At 39.4% G+C, this 22,109-nt stretch overlaps 1 protein-coding gene across 2 annotated transcripts in view; it reads left to right on the top strand.

Annotated features, from left to right (window-relative positions):
- Vps41 (VPS41 subunit of HOPS complex) overlaps positions 1-22,109 on the top strand; it is a 157,162-nt gene that overhangs the window by 109,035 nt on the left and 26,018 nt on the right. For both annotated transcript variants that reach the window (XM_028860126.2, XM_037205920.1), the window contains exons 12-20: positions 1,875-2,004; positions 3,529-3,644; positions 5,242-5,298; positions 10,204-10,265; positions 11,155-11,236; positions 12,245-12,337; positions 13,270-13,397; positions 14,765-14,909; positions 21,962-22,003. In XM_028860126.2, the coding sequence (XP_028715959.1) occupies positions 1,875-2,004; positions 3,529-3,644; positions 5,242-5,298; positions 10,204-10,265; positions 11,155-11,236; positions 12,245-12,337; positions 13,270-13,397; positions 14,765-14,909; positions 21,962-22,003 (855 nt within the window). The remainder of the gene's footprint in view (positions 1-1,874; positions 2,005-3,528; positions 3,645-5,241; positions 5,299-10,203; positions 10,266-11,154; positions 11,237-12,244; positions 12,338-13,269; positions 13,398-14,764; positions 14,910-21,961; positions 22,004-22,109) is intronic.

The following is a 22,109-nucleotide window of genomic DNA, read 5'->3' as shown; positions in this document are numbered from 1 at the left end:
TGGACCATGCAACCCGGGAGCAAGGACTGTAAAGTGACACGGATCATATTAGTTACATATCTCTTAACACATATAAAAGAATTTTCCTTCTTTCCTAATCCCAGTGCTAAGGATCAAACCACAGGGTTTCCTACATACTTTGCAGGTGCCCTGTCACTGAGCTACCTCCCTAGCCCTCAGAGCTTCGTTTTTGATCTAGTAAGGGTCAAATGTTTTTCATCTTGTCATGATTTTGATTTTTTAAAATCATTTTCATTGCAGCCATTAAAAAAAAAAATCCTGTCTTTCAGTTTACCCTCCATTTTTTTTTTTTTTTTGGTTAAAAGTTGAGATTTTTTTCTTCCATTTTTTTCAAAGATCTGATACATTATGGTGTATATTCCCCATGTTTTCTTCTTGTAGTTGATTGTCAGTGGCTGTAACCCCATCGTGAGATATAAAGCTGGTATATTGACTTCTTGGTTAACAAAAGTGCTCACAGAAATCCACATTCCACTGTTTTACGTAGAAGACAGTGCTTTTGGATTTTGTTGTTGTTTTGTTTTTTTTTTTTTTTCTGTTTTTTGCTTTGTTCCTCTAATCTGCCCACTCCGAACTGGAATTCAAGTGTGTTCTGTTGCTCCGTTGTACTTTGATGGCCTGTGGGCTTCACACCTGCAATGCCCGTACCCCAAAAGCACAAAAACTGAAGCAGAACCCATTTCATCCAGAAGTCCAATGTTGACTCTAAATCTCAGTTTTTCCAGACACCCAGCCTTACCATTGACTTACTTAATTTTAATCTTATTTTTTTAACCATCAGTTTATGTAATTGAGAATAATAATGCTTAATTACTTTCCAGGTTTCATTTGAGAACCCAGTGAGTGATCTGTGTATCACCACCCTCAGTCCTCAGAAATGTCAGCTCATCTTCACTCTACCATGAACTAGAGCTTTACTTTCAGAAACTGTAGTCATTGGCTATTTATGCTGTTTAAACTTAAGCTAATTATGGCCAAATAAAATTCAAAATCTAGTTCCCTGATCACATTAGCCACATTGCCTGTGTTCAGCAGCCATGTAAACGATGTAAGCATAGGCAGTTCCAAGGGCTCCACAAAACCTGGTTTAGAGATGGATTTTAGTCCATGGCCTTTGGGCACTGCTAGTAAGTTTCCTCATGTTAGCAGTGATTTGGATCATGAAGTCGTTTGCAATACTGTAGTGCCTTCCTTCATATTCATGTCAACGAGCTGTAATGAAGCTGTTTTTTGGTGTTAGGCCATAGTTTCATTGCTTTTCTCACTCCTGTGATGAAACACCAGGTAAAAGGAACCTAAGGAAGGAGGGTTTACTCTGTCTCACAGTTTGACAGTACGGCTTATGTTGGTCGGGCCTCCTGGCGGCAGCCTGTCCTACCACATCCACAGTCCAGAAGCAGAGGGAGAACGCTGATGCTTAGTTTGCCTTCTCCCTTTGGCCCAGGACCCCGACCATGGATGGGATGGTGCAGCTCACATTGGAGTGGGAACTCTTCCTTGCTCACTTTAGCTTTTTTGGACACATCTTTATGCATGTACCCCAAAATATGCTTCCGTGGTGACTCTAAATGCTGCCAGTGATGAAGATTCTCATTAGCCACCACTGCTTTAGGATTGGATTCTGTGATAGTACAGTTCATAAATGTCACAATTCTGCATATTTCACCAAAAAAAAAAAAAAAAAAAAAAAGAGATCACGAAATAAGACAGAATTAGATTGCTGTTTGTGGTGAGTTTTTAGGACTTGTTTGTACTGAAATGATAAATTCAAAGCAAGTATGGATAGCTTGTTCATTTGTATAACCTACAGAAACACATGTAAAATGATCCTTTTCTACCATTTTCCCCCATAGGAAAGAGAATACTGTGCCAGGCCTAGACTGGACATCATCCAGCCACTTCCTGAGACTTGCGAAGAGATCTCATCTGATGCTCTGACAGTCAGGGGCTTTCAGGAGAACGAATGTAGGGATTATCATTTAGGTGAGACAGCAGAGATCTGCTTGCATGCTTTCTTATTCTTACTCTGTTGCCAATCTGTCCAGCTCACCCAAAGGGGAACTGAAAATAGGTGCTGACAGGACCTTAGAGACTACCTGGGCTGGCCTCTGCCAGTAAAAGCTGGAGTGCTAGACCCAGAAATACTGCACATCTTGCCTGAATGCACAGGAAAAAAATAAATGTTAGAGATGCACAGGAACCAAGGTGAGAAGTGCATTCTTTTTTTGTTGTGTTTTTCCTCTGTTGTTCCATCAAACCAACTAGTTAGCTACCTATGTTTTCTGTGGTGGGAATCAAGCCCTTGGCTTTAAAGATGCTAGGCAAGCACTTTGTCACTCAGCACATCCCAGCCCTGTCCTGTTTAAGTGACATTTAACTTGATATCAAGCAGCATGACTCATAGCTGTCCTCTCAGTCCAAATTTGATGTTCCTGGAAGGTTTGCTGTGGGTGGCAGCAAAGTCCTTGTGTGTGGAACTGAGTACTGAGCGATGGAAAGATTCCCACCCCATCACTAGGGACTGGAGTATTTGCAGAGTTTGGTGGGTGGATGTGGGTGAATACACTTAATCACTCACTGCTCAGGAGCAAAAGGAGAACTGTGACTTTTTAGTCCTGCCTGGGAAGTCTGTCATCATCCTTGTAAAATACATTGAAGAAAAGGAAATACTTAAGCTCTTAAGAAATTCTTTCCTGCTTTATAAACAACAGACATGAAAATAGTTTTACTTTTCATTTGGACAAAGAAAATGATGCAGAAGTGTACATGCATCTGACCCTTCTTTTATGAACCCTCTAATTAGTTAAAAATTGAAAAGTATTATATTTTGGACTTTACAAGAAACAATTATGATTCAGAACTGAAAACATACAGTCTGGGTATTTTGCTCAGGGGAAACTCAGTTGTATGCTTAGAAATTCTTCAGAGCGTTTTTACAATTGAATTCTGTAGGAAACACTCAGGATTCACATCATAGACACTGTGCTAAAATGATAGATTGTGTCCCCAGGGCTTGGGCATCTGTCGTTTCTGCATTAAATGGCCTTGACCCTAGTGGAGAGGAAACATTTATCATTGATTGGGATGTAATTGTTCTGTAAGACTAGAACAGTACTGGAAGTGTCCAAAAACAAAGATTATACACAGTAGATGGAGCCCAAGATGCACTAGTACAGTCAGTGGGGTTCTGTTGGTTCATCTGAAGCTAGATGTGTTAAATTAGAATTTTAAAGCTACCCTAGTGTGTTTGTTAGTTTGTTTGCAGTCTTTTCTTCTAGCTCCTTTTCTTCCCTTCCTTTTGAATAGTTTTACACTGTGGTGCATTTAGGAGGAGGACATGCTGCCATTCCCTCCCTCCTTGACTTTCCAGAGGGTCAAGCACACTTGGCTGCAGAGGTAGATAATTGACTGTTGAGTCTGCAATCGTAGGCTAATTACATCCCCTGAAACTATTGCCACTCCGTAATATCGAGTCACCCAACCTGTCCTCTCTCTCCTCCCTTCTAGAATACTCTGAAGGGGAATCACTTTTCTACATCGTGAGTCCAAGAGACGTTGTTGTAGCCAAGGAACGAGACCAGGATGACCATATCGACTGGCTCCTTGAAAAGAAGAAATATGAAGTAGTTTTGATTTTACTTTCTTGAAAGTATTGACTTGTCTGAACGTAGAAAAGAGAAAAGATTTTTATAGTAAATCTTTCATATTGAGTTAATGTACTCCAAACTAAAAATATGTTATAGTTTCTCAGAAATCAGAGAACAAAGAGCACACAGTTCGGTTGGTCGGCTTTTCTGTTGGGGGTGGGTTGGGGAAGCACAGTTGGATTAGAGAAGGGGGAGTCAAACAGAAGCTACACAAAAGCTAATGTACTGAAGCTTTTCTGACTATTTTCCTAAAGTAATTAAAGTAGAATACATTTTATGTATAAGGGAAAGATGCCAGATTTATTCTTTCTTAGAATGGTTTGAATTAATTTGGGTGGAATGATGCTATCCTCTTGGCTGAGCCATGGTTTAGACAAGTTTAAGTAGACTGTGTATCAACATGACTGACTTTAGAACTGAAACAACATTTTATGCAACTGTAATAACTGCCAAGATATTTTGTTTATTAGAATGACTCTGGATGTTTTTGTGTGCCCATCAGCAGAAAACAACAGTATCTAGTTTATGTGGAATAGGGGATTTTGTTTTTAATTTGTAAAATGGAGTCCAGTTGTTAAATATTAATACCTAGTATATAATCCAACTACTACCATATGTGTTAGATTAAGTAATATTTTAGTGTTTCTTATATTTATTTAGTTAATTTCTTATTTGTATATGTGTATATATCTGTATGTATGCATGTATATATGTATATATCTACATGTGTACATGGGTGCTTATACTTGTTTATCTGCACAGAGGTCAGAAGATGGTATGGTATGTCCTCTACCACTCTCCACCTATTCCTTTCAAGGCACTGTCTTTTGCTGAATCCATTGCTCAAGTTTTCTCTGCTAGGCTGGAAGCCACACGTCTAATTCTCCTCTGTCACCACCTTCAGAGCTGGGGTTAAAGGCATTTGGAGAGACAGGACTTGTTACTGGGTGCTGGGTTCTGAACTCTGCTCCTTGTGATTGTAAAGCAAGCACTTTAGCTGCTAAACCATCTCTTCAGCCCCTAGATTAAGTAACATTTTATGAAATTAGTTTATGTGTTAAATATTTGTGTTAAACTAATACTGGTAAGTGTCCTGAAATAAAAACATAATGTGATTTCTATATAAGCTTAATTGTAAACATGACTTATGTATGTTGTTTACCTTTATTGAAACATAAAGGAAAAATGTCCTTTGTCAGTCTGGGTCATACAGATTTAGAATGACAGGTATCCTTTTTTGCTTGAAGTCTAAGAGATTTTGTTACTTTGGTTTGTGTATGAAATGTGATTCCAGGATCTTAATGTGGGAATGAATTCAAGTGAAAATGAAAAAATGTCTTCATTTTGGTTGAATATCTTCAGTTTGAATTCAGTGAGGTTTATTCAACCAATAACATTAAAAATTCCAGTGCCTTAAGCAAAAGCCATAGGAAAATGAGGTTTTATTTGAGTAGTTCAGACGTTAAAACATATTACACAGTTTATAACTGCAATTGCGTTCTCTCCCATTCACCCCCATTTTCTCTCTCTTCTTTTTTTAATGGCTCTTATCACAATGCTTGTGTAAACATAGGAAGCTTTGATGGCAGCTGAGATTAGCCAAAGGAACATTAAAAGACATAAGATTCTGGTAAGTGCAGCATCGTTATTTGAAACCTACCCGTTCTTACTAACTCTTAAGGAAACCAAGTGATTTGAAGAGAACAAGAACAGGTCCTTTGTATCTGTTCATAATTGGTTTTGAACTAATTCTTTTACCTGGGAGGGCATTGGACTGAGTCAGTTTCTGCTTGTAAACAAGAGACTTGAGCACCTGCTAGGATGTAGCTGTAGGAAATTTTGAAACTGCATTTGGGCAATGCACTTTCAATACAAAGCTCTCCAGTTCAATGTGTGGAAGCCTCTTTAAATCATGTGTAAAATCACATTATCACAAAATGTATCAAGACTGGTCTCTTCAAACTAGATTGCTTTGGTATGGCCTTGATAACAAATTCAATTGCGTTTGTTATGGAGACTATTTTAGGAAATCAAATACATTTTTATTACATTTTGGACTCCGGAAAAGTACAATGGCTAGAAACCTATTTCTCTGCTAAATGTGACAGTGAATTTTTCAGGCAGAGGCCTGACATGAAATTATATCCTCAACATATGAAGAGTCCTGTCCTTCCACAGCATTGAGTCCATTACCCTTGTTTACAAATGAATACTAGAAGTTTAGCCTTTTATGGCTAGTTGGGTTTCAGCACAAATTTCTTGAATTATTTTGTTCATCCTAAAATTTTCTGTAAAACTACATATACAAGTCATTAACTCCAAAAGAATGCATAAGAAATCAATAAACAACGGGAAGAAAAAAAGCTAGAGATCTTTTATTTTCATGCACCATTGAGGAGAATAGTAATTCTTAGAACTGAAGAGGGCTTTGCAGCATCTAGTGTCGTGTGTTGAAGGCACAGAGACTGAAGGAGTATGGGCTGCCTGCTTATGTGGGCCTGTTTAATGAACTAACTACATGAGTAGTTTCAAAAAATTACTTTTTGGGTGAAGCTAGACTTGATTCTTAAGGGACATACATACTTAAAACTTAGTTCTGTTTTTGAAACATGCAGAAGACAATTGAACCTCGTGTTCCTAAGCCTGAGGTTAGTCTAACCTTGGCAGACTACTGGAGAGGGGGGGGGTAGTCAGAGGGAGGCCAGCTGGGATGAGGACCACTTGGGAGGAGTCTTGGTGTCGTTGTGGAGGAAGATGAGGCTGCACAGGGCTGTGTAAATGGAGTCATGCTGGTGGAGTCAGAATTAGGAGAGTGCTGTTAGCAGCACGCCCGTCAGTCTTCCCTCGAGTTTGGAGAAAGGCATCCATGGCAGGTGTGCAGTGTTGGAGAACAGAGGGCCGGGAATGCAGTCCTTTAAGGAATGATGCGTACAAGACAAACTGAGAGGAAGCAACCGAGGCTGTGTGCTGGGAGCTGAGAGAGTGCATTCAGAAGAAAGGGAGGTAAAGACGTACATAGTTGACTAAGCAGGTCAAAAGGCCAGACAAGCTCAGCTGGTGATAATACCCTGGATGTGATAATATGAAAGAACTTTTTGTCTATGTTACTCTCATTGTGACATGGGAGTGAACATGAGCAGGCAGCTGTAAAATAGAGTTCTGCAAAGACTGAACAGAGGACTGAAAACTCGCAGTGTGCTCCAGTCTCTGGTGATGCTTGTAGTATTCTATGAGAGAGACATTTTATTTTATTTTTGTTGTAGTTGTTTATTTGTTTCTCAAGACACAGCTTCTTTATATAGCCCTGTCTGTCCTGGAATTTGCTCTATAGATCAGGCTGGCCTCAAACTCACAAAGATCAGTCTGCTTCTGCCTCCCGAGTGCTGGTATTAAAACCATGTACAACTATGTGAGAAACTATAGTAAAAGACACATTTAAAAATGCTTATGCTAGGGGGAAAATAAATAGAGGTGGCATTAGTAATACAGAGGAAGAAGGAGTGTACAGAGTGAGTGACAAAGTGCAGACCTTAGGATTAGAGGTGTCGGCTCTGAAAACTGGAGAAAGAGCCGGTGAGATGGCTCAGTGGTAAATGTGCTTGTCACCAAGGCTGATGACCTGAGTTCAATCTCTGGGACCACATGGTAAAAGGAAAGAACCAATTTGCACAAAATGTTCTCTGACCTCTACTATGGTACATAACCCCCACACATGCATATATATGCACCCACACATAAACAGATGCATACATGCACACACACACAAAAAAATATAGTATTAAAAACACTGATAGAAAAACCCTCTTGGATACTAAGATCAGTGGTCTGCTTTTAGAAAAATTCTGTAGGTGTGAAATATAGTTTCTCACATAGTTGTCATTAAAGATGACATTTAATAGTCTAAAAATGATGATATTTCCCTGTTTGCTTAAAATGATTGTGCCCTGTGCATTAATTATGCATAGAAAATTTCCCCAGCACAGTGTAACTCCTTACAAGACAAGCAGAGATAATGCTAGTGTCCAAGAGGAAGTGCTGTATACACCCAGTGGTAGAAGCTAGCACATGAGTTTTGTTCTGTATACTGAGCTTTAAGCTTCTGGTGAAATGAGAGCCATGTAGAGGGTGAGAGCTGCCCTCCCATGCCGTGGTCACATACAATGGCAGGCCACCATTGTAGATTGAAGGGTTGGTAGCTGCTTTAGGGTTTACATGTCTCCTTTGGTAGTGTGCAGAGTACCTTCTGGTACTAAGAACACTAGTCAGCAGGGTTGAAGGCTCTAGGTGGGCACCAGCTCCACTTCTCCATGTTCAGTGAGTTGTGTAGGCATTGTTTTCAGCCAGAATGTGTGAATAGACATGGGTGTTCTGCACACGCATAGCGTCCTTCTGTCATCTGTAGCCTCGGGTTGGCTTCCTTGCCCTTCTGAGCTCATTTTCACTGTTCGTGTTAAGCTGGCATCTCCCATTTCCTTTTAGTATGATTTTTTCCAGTTGAGCTAATTTTATTGCTTTATTTTATTTTTTATAGAAAAAATTTTATTCATATAATACATTGTGGTTATGGTTTCCTCTCCATCTCCTCCTACCAGTTCCTTTCCTTTTCCCCTCCCATCCAGATCCACCCCCTCTCTGTCTCTCCTTAGAAAACAAACAGGCATCTAAGGATAATGATAAAATAAAATATAATATAAAATGATTAAACAATAACAAATAGGAATAGGACAAAACAAACATACAGAATGAAAAGAACACAAGAACTAGATATAGATGCAGAGACTTATTCATTTATACACTCGGGAATCCCATTAAAGCACAAAACTGAAAGCCATAATATGTATGTAAAAGACCTTAAGGGAAAAATAGAAAGGGAAAAAATTTTTAAAAAAGCCCTGACATGACATTATGCTAAAAGGAACCTTCAAAGATACTATTGAGTTTGTTTTCTGTTGGCCATCTCCTGCTTGTAGGCTGCTTACCCATGAGAGGAGTTTGTTTCCCTGGTTAGACACCCCTGGAGAGAACAAAATTTTCATTTGCAAATGGTCATCAATTGGAGATACCTTCTGGGTTAGGGATGGGGCGTGTATTCACTTCTCCTTTCTGCTCTAGGATCCCATCTGGTGCAGACCAGTGCAGTCCCTGTGCATTCTGCCTCAGTGTCTGTGAGTTGACAATAGAGTCAATCCTGCTGTGTTTAGAAGGCTTTGTTTCCTAGGTGTCTTCTATTCCCTCTGGCTCTTACACTCATTTTTCCTCCTTTTCTGAAAGGGTTCTCTGAGCCCTGAGGAGAGGGATTTGATGGAGATATCCCATGTAGGACTGAATGTTCCAACGTCTCCCACTTTCTGCATATTGTCTGTCTGTGGGTCTCTGTTTGTTCCCATCTGCTGTAGAAGGAAGCTTCTCTGGTGATGGTTGAGCGAGGCACTGACTTATGAGTGTAGCAGAATGTCATTAGGAATCATTTCATTGCTACATTCTTTTAATTTACATTGCTTTTACCTCATGTCCCTGGACTATCTGGTCTTAGGTTCTTAGTCAATTGAGCAGTGTCAGGTACGGGTTCCATCTCAGGGAGTGGACCTTAATTCAAATCAGATATTGGTTGGTTACTCTCACAGGCTTTGTGCCATCACTGTACTAGCACATCTTGCAGGCAGGACATAAGGACATCACTGTAGATTGAAGGGTTGGTAGCTGCTTTGGGGTTTACATGTCTCCTTTGGTAGTGTGCAGAGTACCTTCTGGTACTAAGAACCCTAGCCAGTGGGAGTGAAGGCTGTAGGTGGGCACCAGCTCCACTTCTCCATGTTCAGTGAGCTGTGTAGGTGTTGTCTTCAGCCAGCTTGTGGAGAGCAGCCTTGACAACAGTCTGGGTTGTTTGGGGTTCCCATGAGACCCTTTTGGCCAAGAACTCAATTAGATGTAACCCATTCCTGGTACTGGAAACTTCATTTGGTAATGAGAGATGTCCAGTTGGGTCTCTGTCTCCCCTATTATTTGAAATTTTATTTATATCACCTTCATATATGTATATATGATGGAAGTTTCTACTGTGCTAGGTTTCCATACTCCCACTCAGAAAGCCCTCGATTCTAGCTGTCTGTCTCCACATCCCCTTCAGGATGAGAGCCTGCCACTTCATGTTTCTTGCATGTCTCTCCTGTAGAAGAAGTAACATTTAACAACAGAAGACATTGGAAAAATAGACCTCTATATCTGGTGACAACTTTAGGCTGTGTTTCTAGTTCCAGAACCTTCCTCTACAGAGTATATCTGAGGGGGATCGGTTAGATTTTCACATAGAAACAAGGTTCAAGTTTTCAAAGTTTGATTATTCAAATTTATATAAAACAAATATAAGTGCATTAAATCTAATGTGCTGAAGTATAATATCACCCAAACTATGACACAGATAGGCTTGGGCCATGGTTCTCACAGGCTCCCCAAGTCATGTCTGCTCAGAAACTGACACACAGCTCTTCAGTTGTTCTAGTTGCATTATTAACTTACTTTATTTGCCTTTCTATAGGATATTGGGTTGGCATATGTCAACCACCTGGTGGAAAGAGGAGAATACGACATGGCTGCACGGTAATAATGACATCCTCACAGTTATTCCTGCTGATGTAACAAGTATAAGTGATTCTTTTCAGTTGACTTTTGTCATGTGAAAAGGTCTTGTGTAAGACAGGAGCTTTCTGCACAGAATCAAAGGACTTTCCAGATTTGTAGGAGTGTAGGTCAGCGTGTACTGCATCACCCCAGTTCCGCTTCCCACAGCACACATTGGGCAGGCAGACTCTGCCTATCGGCTGTCCTCTCCAGCACGCTGTAGAAAGTAAGCAGACTTGCCCTCAGCTCTCATTTTGTGTGCCCTCCAGTTTCTAGGGTCACTTGTGTTACACATGCCTTTGGAAGAAATCTAGAACAAAGTCATCTGCATTTGGCTCAAGAACAGTGGTTCTTTACAAAAGTATGGTAACTAAATGGAAATGATAAAGCCTGTGAGACCACCCTTAGACCTTCTTTTAGTGCCCTGAGATTGAGACTCAGCCCTGTAAATTATGTGGTAGACTGGGAACCTGATTTTCTGAAGTCTGCTTTTTCGCCTCCTTGTTTAAAGCTGACCTGGAAGGTGTTGGCATTTGGGGTATAGTGAGTTTTCCTATAGAAAGTCCAAACCAGTCATGCTTTCTGGATAAAAAGGAAAGTCGGGGGAACCTCTAGTCTGCTGAAAGTGACCTGTATTTTTCTGTGAATTTTGTATAGTTATCATGATTTCCGTCAACCCCACCTACAGTCAGATGAGTAATGTTCATTGACATTTCATGAACACACTTTCATGTTCATTGACAATAGAGATGGGACCCTGTCAAAGCTCTGGGGAGAGGTTCACCTAGACCATAGGGAAAATGTCCACTTACTGTATCTCTTTATTTTTATTTACATTTTATTTTTCCTTGGATGCTTTTGCTGCCAGAAAATGCCAGAAAATTCTTGGAAAAAATGCAGCTCTCTGGGAATATGAAGTTTACAAATTTAAAGAAATTGGACAGCTTAAAGTAAGCTATTTTATCTTAACCTTTAATTTTTCCTTGTATTTTATTAAAATGGGAATAAAATTGAGACAAAGCAGTTCTTGGTTGGAAAGTATGTACTGTCTTGAAAGAAGAACTAAACTTTATGTTTTGTGTGTACCAAGTGCATACATATCTGCCATGTTGCCTACGTGGTTCAGGTGCTGTATTTAATTGTGTTCATCTTCCTTTTAGCGACTTGAGGACAGTTGTAATTTATCTAATAGATTTTACAGCATAGCACTTTTTAAATTTACTCAAGAATTAATTTATTCTTCATTTTTATTTTTTCTTTTGTTGTGTTCGTCTGGAACCCAGGGCTTCACAAATGTTAGGCAAAGGCTGTTCCACTTAGCTCATCCTTGGTGCTTGGATAATCTGTCACCTGCAGGAAGACAGATGAAGATGCTTGACTGTAGCTCTGATGAGAAATTTTACCACTTTATTTTAATCTTTTCCTCTGGGGTACAACATATATACCCGTCAGTCATTTTTATATTCCTTTAAAGAGTTTTTAATATTTCGTCATCTGTGGGCCTTTGGAATACTCTATTGAAATTGAGAATATACTATTAAAATTTATATAATTGTTTAAAGTTACTTTATCAAGAAACAGGCTTCATTGTGGCATTGTCGTACATTTGTGGCAAGCTTGCTTCATAAGACGATTGAATTTTTAAATTATTAATTGATGTATTACATCCAGTATAAGGAAAGTTAAAAGAAATATAAAATAGCAGTTATTCGTTTGTTGTGCGTGTGTATGCGCACACACGGGCACTCACACACACGCACACACACACCACACACTCTTTTGAAAATACTTTGTAGCTTCCTGTTAGGTGACAGAGTTTGTTTGAGTCTTTTCTGAATGTTCCAGTATGTCCTGATACCTTACATTTTTAATGTTAGAACTATACTTTCATGTTGTCTGCACGATGGGGATGCACTTGTCGTACCACTCCTGAAAGGATTCTTTCTCTTCTTCCCTAGGCAATTAGTCCTTATTTACCAAGGGGGGACCCAGTCCTGAAACCACTCATCTATGAAATGATCTTACACGAATTTTTGGAAAGTGATTATGAGGTAAGGAATTCTTACACAATCATGGCTTGTTTTCTGTGTGTGTTACTTTTTTGTTCTTTCGCATTGATGTCATGAGGATTTGATATAAAAGTGATTATGTCATCAAAATTATCCTACCAATCCATGTCCTATGTAGAAAACTTATGAATGTGACTAAAGGAAATCAACCTGCCCTGACTCTTGGGCTTGGAGACTTTCTCCTGCGTTATTGTTATGTCTGCCTCCTCAATGCTATTGAAAAAGTTAGAAAGACTTTTTATTGTCATTAAACCGTATAAATCATTTGAATATTATTTTCCATTTTTATCATCTTAAGGCTTTATTTTAAACTACCATGTAACGACTCAAGTAGCAGTGTTCCCTAGCAACTGTTTGCCAAAATTATGTCCTTGGAAAATTCTATGCTGCTAACAGAACACTAAAGATCAGGTTGCAAAAAAAAAACAAATGAAAAACCCAAGTCTAGTAGTGTGCACTTGTAATCCTAGCTATTCAGAAAGCTGAGGCAGGAGTTTGTGAGTTTGGGTCAACCTGAGTAACATAATGAGACCCATCCCCACCTGTCCTCAGGGGACGGGAACTATTTACTTGAAGTGCCAACTTCTTAATTTTCCTTTTTTCCTTTTTGCTAGTCAGGAAGCTTTCTGAACCTTGGCATATTGGGCATTTATGGAAACTTCATTGTATAGGCATGATAGCTAATATGTGGGAAAAGCCAGAGGCCTGTCTGGTGTGGTTGCTTAGCCTTCCTTCCTCATGGGCAGAGGGCTGGACCCCTCTTAAGGAGCTCTTATGACCCACTAAGTTTCTGTGTCCTGAATTGGGGAAGGGGTAAAGGGCAGGAGACTGTGGATTAAAACCCCAAAGCAATCACCACAGTGTCACCCTCTGCAGTGACACTTTTTCTTTTTCTGCTCTTCTCCTTTGGTTAGGGCTTTGCCACGTTGATCAGAGAGTGGCCTGGAGATCTGTATAACAATTCTGTGATAGTTCAAGCAGTTCGAGACCACCTGAAGAAGGACAGTCAGAACAAGACTTTATTAAAAACACTGGCAGAATTGTGAGTATATTTGAGTTCTTGCAATCTCAGAATGGGGAGGATGCCTTTTCATCTTCCTATATCACTCTTCATTGGAAACCTTTTTCTAAGTCTCGAATAACTAGAAGATGAATGTGTGAAGCTGCATTATAATGTGATTTAACATAGGAGTGGAGTTACGGTATGAGTCCTGTTGAGGAGATGGAAGGGTACCAGATTCCCTTAGGCTCTCCCAGAGAGTCAGGCTCTGGATTCTGTTATTCTTAAGTCTGCAAGTCTGTTGCTTTTTCTGCATCAGAATCTTTATCAGTACAATTACAGGTCACACTTTGTTAACAGGATACTTTCAATCTTGAAAGTTGGGCTCAGTGAGAGAAGTTTGATGAACATTTTCCTTTTACCAGGCATTTCCACCTTGCTTTCTGCCATGTCTGAGACACAGAGATAAGCTAGACCCTCAAGGAGCCTCAGTGTAGGGCACCAAATGGTATACCACAGACCAGTCCAGAAGGAAGGCCGGCTGCGTCCGTTCCTCAGCACCCACAAACCTCAGATTTCCCTCACTCATCATTTTTGTCAAAATCTTAGGAAAGGACCTATGATGACCTGGACATCAGGACCACATTAGACTTGACTCAGAGGAAGTCATGATTGTGACTTTCTAAATTAGAGCACTCATTGTTTTCTACCAGAAACATTTTTCTGGATGTCCCTTGGACTTTGTAGCACTGTTAACAGTGAACAGCAGGATGATTTCTGTTCAGCTGGCTTTCCTCAACTGGATGAGGGACTCAGTGTGAAAACATTGTTTCAATGGAAAAATACATTTCAGCTTTATACAGCCCCCTACAAATGAGCTGGAATATAACTCATTTGTCAGCTGAACATTGCTTACGGGAATTCAAACTGATTCCTCTATTACTTAAGAGCAGTATCTCTTTCATTCTGGACAATTAGGTCAATGTCTGGAATATAGATTTCTATAAACAAGGAACATTTATTACTTGAATATTATGCATTTTTACAAATTTGGTGAGATAAAAGGCACAGTTCTAAAAAAGAGTACATAGGAACCATGTGTTTTTAAATCTCAGCTAATACTTCCTATAGTAAAGTTAACTCTTCTCTTTGAACAACTATTTCAGTCTTTTGGGGGTGGGGTTTGAGACAGGGTTTCTCTGTGCAGCTTTGCACCTTTCCTGGAACTCGCTTTGTAGACCAGGCTGGCCTCAAACTCACAGAGATCTGCCTGCTTCTGCCTCCCGAGTGCTGGGATTAAAGGCATGCGCCACCGCCGCCTGGTGTATTTCAGTCTTTAATATTGTGAAACATAATCTCTGTGCATTTTAATTGTAACTGTTAATGAATATTAATTTTTTTATTGCCAGGTACACCTATGACAAAAATTATGGCAATGCTCTGGAAATATACTTAACGTTAAGACATAAAGATGTTTTCCAACTGATACACAAGCATAATCTTTTCAGCTCCATCAAGGATAAAATAGTTTTATTAATGGATTTTGATTCAGAGGTAATATGTTTCTTACTTCTTCTACATATTAACTACTAACTGTTCAAAGGTTTAATCAGTGACCACTTGTCCAAGTGATTCACATACCTGACCATATGCTGGCTATGCTTAGAACTCATAATGAACGTTATTTTAGTAGTTGCATTCTGAAAGCCTATTTTGGGAAAGCTATTGTAACTTAACATCAAGTACTTTTCTTGCGGTGGTGGCAGGAGAGGGCTGGGGATCAAACCCAAGGCCTTGTACATAGTAACCCAATTCTTCCCCTGAGCTGTGTCCCAGACACTGGTGGAGTTCTTTACAAGAGGTACTTGTGCTATTTTGTGTTAATAGTTCATATAATTCATAAGAAAGAAGGTAGCAAAGAACAACCCCTAGGCCTATACTTAGGCTTATTAAACTATCTTAATCTGTTTTAGCAGGAAAATTCAAATGAATTTCTGTTTAGACCCTGTCATAGTTTGTTTTTTAATTTGTGGTGATAAAGACTATGGCCAAAAACAACTTGGGAGGAAGAGATTGGCATGGCTTACATATCCTCTGCCACACTCTATTGAGGGAAACAAAGCAGGAACTCAAGGTGTGAGTCTGGAATTAAGGAGGTGAAGCGGAAACCATGGAGGAATGCTGCTGACTGCCGTGCTCCTCCTGGCTTGCTCTGTTTACTTTCCTCTACACCCCACAGCTCACAAGAAGGGTCACAAAGTGAAACACTTAGTTTCTCTATTTCTCTCCAGCCTGTGTGTGTTCAAGTCCCAGTGCAAAAGCACAAGAAATGTGAAAACCAAGACAAGTAATTTAAAACAAAGAAGACACAAACTTCTGAATTAATGTGGAGAGGATAGAAATGAACAGTTGAACAGAATAACAAAACCAACACAGGATATGAAATAGAAATCCATTGAAGAGCTAGAAATACTGAAAAACTCAAAATGGAATTTTGGATATAAAATGATTGATAAATCAAACAAAAAAATGTAATGAAAAGTCTCACCAACGTGGATCAAGTAGATGACAGAATTGGGTTTGGAAACAAGATAGATGGACTAAGGCATTCAGACAAAAACAAAGGTAAAATAATGAATTTTGAGCAGAATAGGTGGGATCTATGGCACATCATTTAGTGAATAAAACCATGAACATATGAGAAGAATGACTTCAGGCTGAATGAAGAGATAATATATTAATAAGATCATGCATAACATTTCCCCAAAGTAGGGGAAGAGATGGCCATAGGAATACCAAAGTTAATTAAAATGCTAAACCAATAAGACTAGAAGAGATTTTGTTTTCTACATCATGTTATGCAGTTAAAACACTAATTATGTAGAATAAATAAATAACATTTAGAAACTGCACAACAGAAAGATATCAGATGTAGAGGAAAACCATCAGAATGACAACAGATTTCTCACGGGTAACTCTTTAAGATGGAAGATACATGTAGTTCAAGCTCAGAAAGGTAAACTGCTAAAGCTGTCACTCACAATTGAAAGAGAAAGAATACATTTTCATGATAAAAACAAACTAAAGGGATTTGTGACCACTAAGTCAGCCCTGCAGAAGGTTCTTGAGGAAAATGGACATATTGAAGAGTAAGATGACTATGTCCTGAGTTCACAGGAGAGACTAAAGTACACTAGAACAACAGATAAGTAAATGAGACTCCCCCAAATACCAGACAGTACAAAACAACCAAATGACAGCCATTGATGCACACCTTCCAGTAGTGACTTGGTATTAATGGCCATAACTATCCAGTCAAAAGACATAGACTAAGGCTGGTCCCAGGTCTGATCTCTGGGACCCACATGGTGGAAGGAGAGGACCAATTCCTGGAGTTATCCTCTGACCTTCACACACGTACCCATCCATATGCGTGGACACATACTCTTGTAAACAAACTCAATAACAAAAATTAATTTTTTTAAAGACACAAACTAGAATATTGGATTAAAACAGTACCCATCTACTTCTTGTCTGTTAAAAAAAAATACCTTAGGTGCAAAGATAATTAGAGCCTTAGGGTGAAAAGGTAGAAAAAGGTATTCCAAACAAATAGGACTTAGAAAACAGGTGGTGCTAGTCTAATGTCTAACAAAATAAACTTCGAACAAAAATTAGAAAAAATAGAATTGCTTCATTTTCAGGGAAGCCAGTCAGGAGGATCTAACAGTTTTGAACATCTCAACATTGCTTCATGGAACAGTACTGGATACAGAGGCACAGTTTGACAGGCACAGTAACAGTGGGGGACTTCAGTGTCTCACTCTTATCAATAAACAGGTCATCCTGATGTAATATTTAAAAAGAGATAAGTGAAATAGAGCAAAGGAGCCTCTCAAAAATCTACAGAATTTCTACTTGTGTACTATAGAATATACATTCTCAGCAATCGTGGAACTTTTTAAAGCAAATCACACTTTATGGCATAAAGCAAGTCTTAACAGATACAAGGAAATTGTAACAATTTATTCTATCTGATCACAGTGGAATAAAAGTAGACATCAATAAAAATACAGAAACTATACAAGCTTGTGAAGATTAAATAACACATTATTGAATAATGAATAGAGTAGAATACCACAGAAATCAGGAGGGAAAAGGAATGCCCTAGAATCAAATGAAAATGAAAACATAGCATATCAGAACATGGGAATACAATGAAAACAGTTCTAAGAGGGAAATTTATTTGAATAGGTGCTTATGTTAAAGACACCAGAGATCTCAAGTGAATAACTTAATGATTCATTCCAGGGTCCTAGAAAAATAATTATAAGCCAAACCCCAAATCAGTAGATGGAAAAAAGAATAAAGACTATAGGAGAATGCAGCTGGAGACAGGTTAGTGGTTAGGAGTATTTACTACCCTTGAGAGAGGCCAAGTCCATTTCTGAAAACCCACAGAGAAGTTAACAACTATCTCTAACTCCAGTTCGGGGGATCCAGTGCCCTCTTCATACCTCCATGGACACTGTGCACATAAGGGCACACTATGCACCATACATGCAGGCAAAACATTCATAGCATAAAGTTTAAAAATATTTGAAAATCATGGAAGAAATTAATAAAGTTGAAATGAAAATATCAGAACAAAGAATTATGAAACAAGACTTTGGTTCTTTAAAAAAACAAACATTGGCAAATGATTGAAGAAATAAAACATCTCCCAGATATAAAAAGCTAGACTGAGGTGAATTCATTGTTGAATTCTTCCAGACCTTTAATGAAAACCTAGGTGCCCCTCAGACTGTTCTATAAAGCAGAAAGTGAAGGAACTCTGCCCACCTCTTTCAATGAAGCCTCCATTTCCCTGATACCATAACCAGATAAAGATGCACTTACACATAAAAGACAGTTGCAGGCCAGTTTTTAAAAAAAGAAAAAATAACACATTCATAGCCGCCGCCGCCCCCCCCCCCACACACACAAAGTACTTTGGAATAATCTAATGAAGAATGTGAAGGGTCTCTTGTCTTAGTCAGTGTTCTATTACTGGGAAGAGACACCATGGCCATGCAACTCCGATAAAAGAAGCATTTAATTGGGACTTGCTTACAGTTTTAGAGGTTCCGTCCATTATCCCCCAGGCAGGGATCCTGGTTTGAAACCCTAAACCCCATACCCAGTGACACACTTTCTCCAGTAAGTCCACACCTGCTCCAACAAGGCCACACTTCCAGTCCCTCTCTGGGAGTGCCACTCCCTGGAGCATTCAAATATATGAGCCTATGAGGGTCATTCTTATTCAAGCCACCACACCTCTAGAATGAGAATTTTAAAGCACTAAAGAAAAGATTAGACAACGAGGAGACCTTGCCTGCTCTCTCGAATCTGAAGAACTACTACTGTGAAAGGTCCTGTGTTGCTGTGATGGTTGGTTTGATTGTTGGCTCCACAGGATCTAGAGTCATCTAGCGGATACGCCTCTGGACAAGACTGGGAGGACATTTCTGTATAGCTGAGGTGGGAAGAGCCACTATAAAAATGGGTGGCACCACTCTGAGGACCAGAGCCCTGGACTAAATCAAAAGTAAACTATGAACTGAGCACAGGCATTCTTTTCTATTTCCTTGCTCTAAATGCAGCATGACCGACTGCCTCACACAGAAGGTCCTGCTGCCAAGACTTCCTGCCATAATGTGCTGTAATCTCAAACTGTGAGCCAAAAAGAACCCTACCTGCCTGCCTGCCTGCCTTAATTTGCTGTTGTCAGACACTTTGTCACGAGAAAAGTAATTAGTGTAGTCCCCCCAAACAATGATAGATTCAATGCAATCCCATCCAAATTCTATTGCCGTTCTTCACAGAACCAGAAAAACAAATCCTAAGATCTGAAGGAAAGCACAAAAGACTCTGAATAGCTAAAGCAGTCTTGAAGAAAAGAACACTGTTTGAGAAACCATCATACTCATAGTTTACCCTAGAGAGCCATAGTAACAAAAACTTGACTATTCTGGTACCAGATCAGGTGTGTGGAACAGTGCAATAAAGTAAAGCCACAGAGCTGCAGCCACCTGAATTTTAACATATATGCCATGAACATACATCGGAGGACAGCATCTTCAACAAATGGTGCTGGGAAACTGGGCATGCACATGAAGAAGACAGAACTGATCCCCAGCCTCATCTCACTCTGCACAGAAAGAAGGTAGTTCAATGTGGGTCAAAGCAAAACCTGAAACTTTGAAATTGATAGAGGAAAGCACAAGGTAAACATTTTGAGACTTAGCATAGGAAAGACTTTCTGAAAAGGAATCTTTTTCTAGTCAGTTCTCTCCTATCTTTACATGGATTCAAGGGATCAAACTCAGGTAATCAGGGTTGTCCAGCTTATGCCTTCATCCCCAAAACCATCTTGATGGCCCTGCAGTTTGATTCAGAATGAAAAAATATTGGTTTTGTGCTGTAAAGAGTAAGGCTGCAAACTAAAACCGATATCCCTAAATCTTATTGTATTGATTTTCAATGACAAATAATTAGGGGAAAGGCTGCAGCCTTCAATTTTACCACCTAAATCTCACCATGGGGTGTGTACAGTAGTCCTGGTGACATTGTAAACCTGTAAAGGACTCAGTAGCTGAGAAAATTAGTCAGTGACCCAGCTCTCCCACTCCTGCAAATACACCTGAAGGGCTCTATGTCAACATTCTACCAAGATACTTACAAGTCTTTTGTTTCTTGCTGTACTATATACAGTAGTCACATTAAGAGAATCCATTTAGATTTCTATCAACAGATGAATGGATTAAGGTATGGTATATATGCACAATGGAGTTTTATTCCACCATTAAAAAAAAACTGTATCATTTGCAAGGAAATGAATGGAACTGGAGATCATGTTAAGCAAAATAAAACCCAGAAAGGCTAATCATATTTTCTTTTGTGTGGATCTTAGATTTTATATAGACATATTTGGTCATGGAAGTAGAAATAAAACTGAGAGCATCTGGTGTAGAGGTACACACCTTTAATCCCAGCATTTGAAGGCAGAGGCTGAAAGGATCTCTGAATTGGGGGCCAGCCTGGTCTACATATCAGATTCAAGGCCAGCCAGAGCTGCTACACAGTGAGACCCTGTCTCCAAAAACAAGGAAAGGAAGGAAGGAAAGAAGGTAGGTAGGTAGGTAGGTAGGTAGGTAGGTAGGAAGGAAGGAAGGAAGGAAGGAAGGAAGGAAGGAAGGAAGGAAGGAAGGAAAGAAAGAAAGCTAAGGGAACCAAGAGACTGATAAGAAATTAGAAGAGAGTATGAGGAGGTGGATGCATGCAAAGTTTGTGGAATACTTTTATGAACATCTTTATGAAACCCATTACTCTGCATAGTGGAACCTACTCCCCCAAGTTGTCCTCTGGCCACACATGCTCTGAGACATGCATGCATGTGCATGTGTGTGCAGTGTGCACACATACACAAGTGTAATTTACAAGACTTACTTACATTCCCCTTATCCATTTTCTCCTTTGTATTGAAAGTAATTAGCATATGCACCTGTGGGAAAGAGATGGCTGAGCTGAAACTAATTGCTATTCAAAGAATTTGAGCTAAAGTTAAGGTATCATAGTTTTCCTGGTTAGAAAGGATCGTTGGAATAATCAAACACCCTTATATTTATATAACAAAAATAACATTTGGAACAAACATCTAGGTGGTAGCTGAGTCAAAAAGACCCAGTTATTCTGTTTGGTAGGCTGTTGTCCTTCCTCTCATCATAAACAAATTGATGTTTTATGATTGTGATAGATGGTATAGGAAACTGGAGTCTACCAGTTCTATATATCTGCAGATTTCAGGTATTTCACTTGTTTTCCTGTAGTTAACCTGCTCTCAGCAGGCCAGCCCTTCCTCACCTCTGGACTGTGGTAATGTGATATTCTCTAGAGCTCCTGAGGCTCACATGGAAATTTGTAAACATAGCTGAGACATCATAGGGCTAGAACATGTTGCCTATTTTGAATACAGTAGGAACTTTACCATTTTGTGAAAATAGAGCAGTGCAGCAGTTTAACAATATATAAAACACACAGACCTCATTGAGACACATTTGAATTTGTATTCCTCAAGCGTCATTTTATATAAGGACCAATGATGAAGCTGTATCGAGTCTTTCTCTGTCCAGCCAGCCAGCTCCCAAATAACCACATGGAGACTTATTATTAGTTATGAAAGCTCAGCTGATAACTTAGGTTTGTCCCACTAGCTCTTATAACTTCCATTAATTAACCCATTTCTATTTATGTGTTGCCACATGACTTGTGGCATTTACCTGTCCTCCTGCATGTCTTGCTCCCTCTCCTTCAGACCGATGACTCCTTTCTTCTTCCCAGCATTCTCTTTGCCCCAGAAATCCTGCCTAGCTAGTGGCCATTCAGCTTTTTATTAAAGCAGTCAGAGCGACACATATTCACAGTGTACAAAAAGATTATTCTATAACATGAAGCTCAGTGCTTCTTAAGTGTAAGGAATAAACCCTTCAACCTGTAACAGCGGTACTGCGTTTTGTTCAGTGTTCTTGTATGGCAGACAAGTGACCATGACTGTGTTTGTATTTCAGAAAGCTGTTGACATGCTTTTGGACAACGAAGATAAAATTTCAGTGAGTCCTTTTATACATAACAGACCCATTCTCTGTTGCTCATAACACACCACAGACTAGGCATGCTTTAGAGGAAAGAGGTTACGTTGGCTTATGGCCTGGTCCA

The sequence above is a fragment of the Peromyscus leucopus genome, chromosome 5 (assembly GCF_004664715.2).
Source record: "Peromyscus leucopus breed LL Stock chromosome 5, UCI_PerLeu_2.1, whole genome shotgun sequence".
Lineage (NCBI taxonomy): Eukaryota > Metazoa > Chordata > Mammalia > Rodentia > Cricetidae > Peromyscus > Peromyscus leucopus.
The sequence above is the reverse complement of the archived record's forward strand: the minus strand, read 5'-3'. Positions and strand labels throughout refer to the sequence as shown.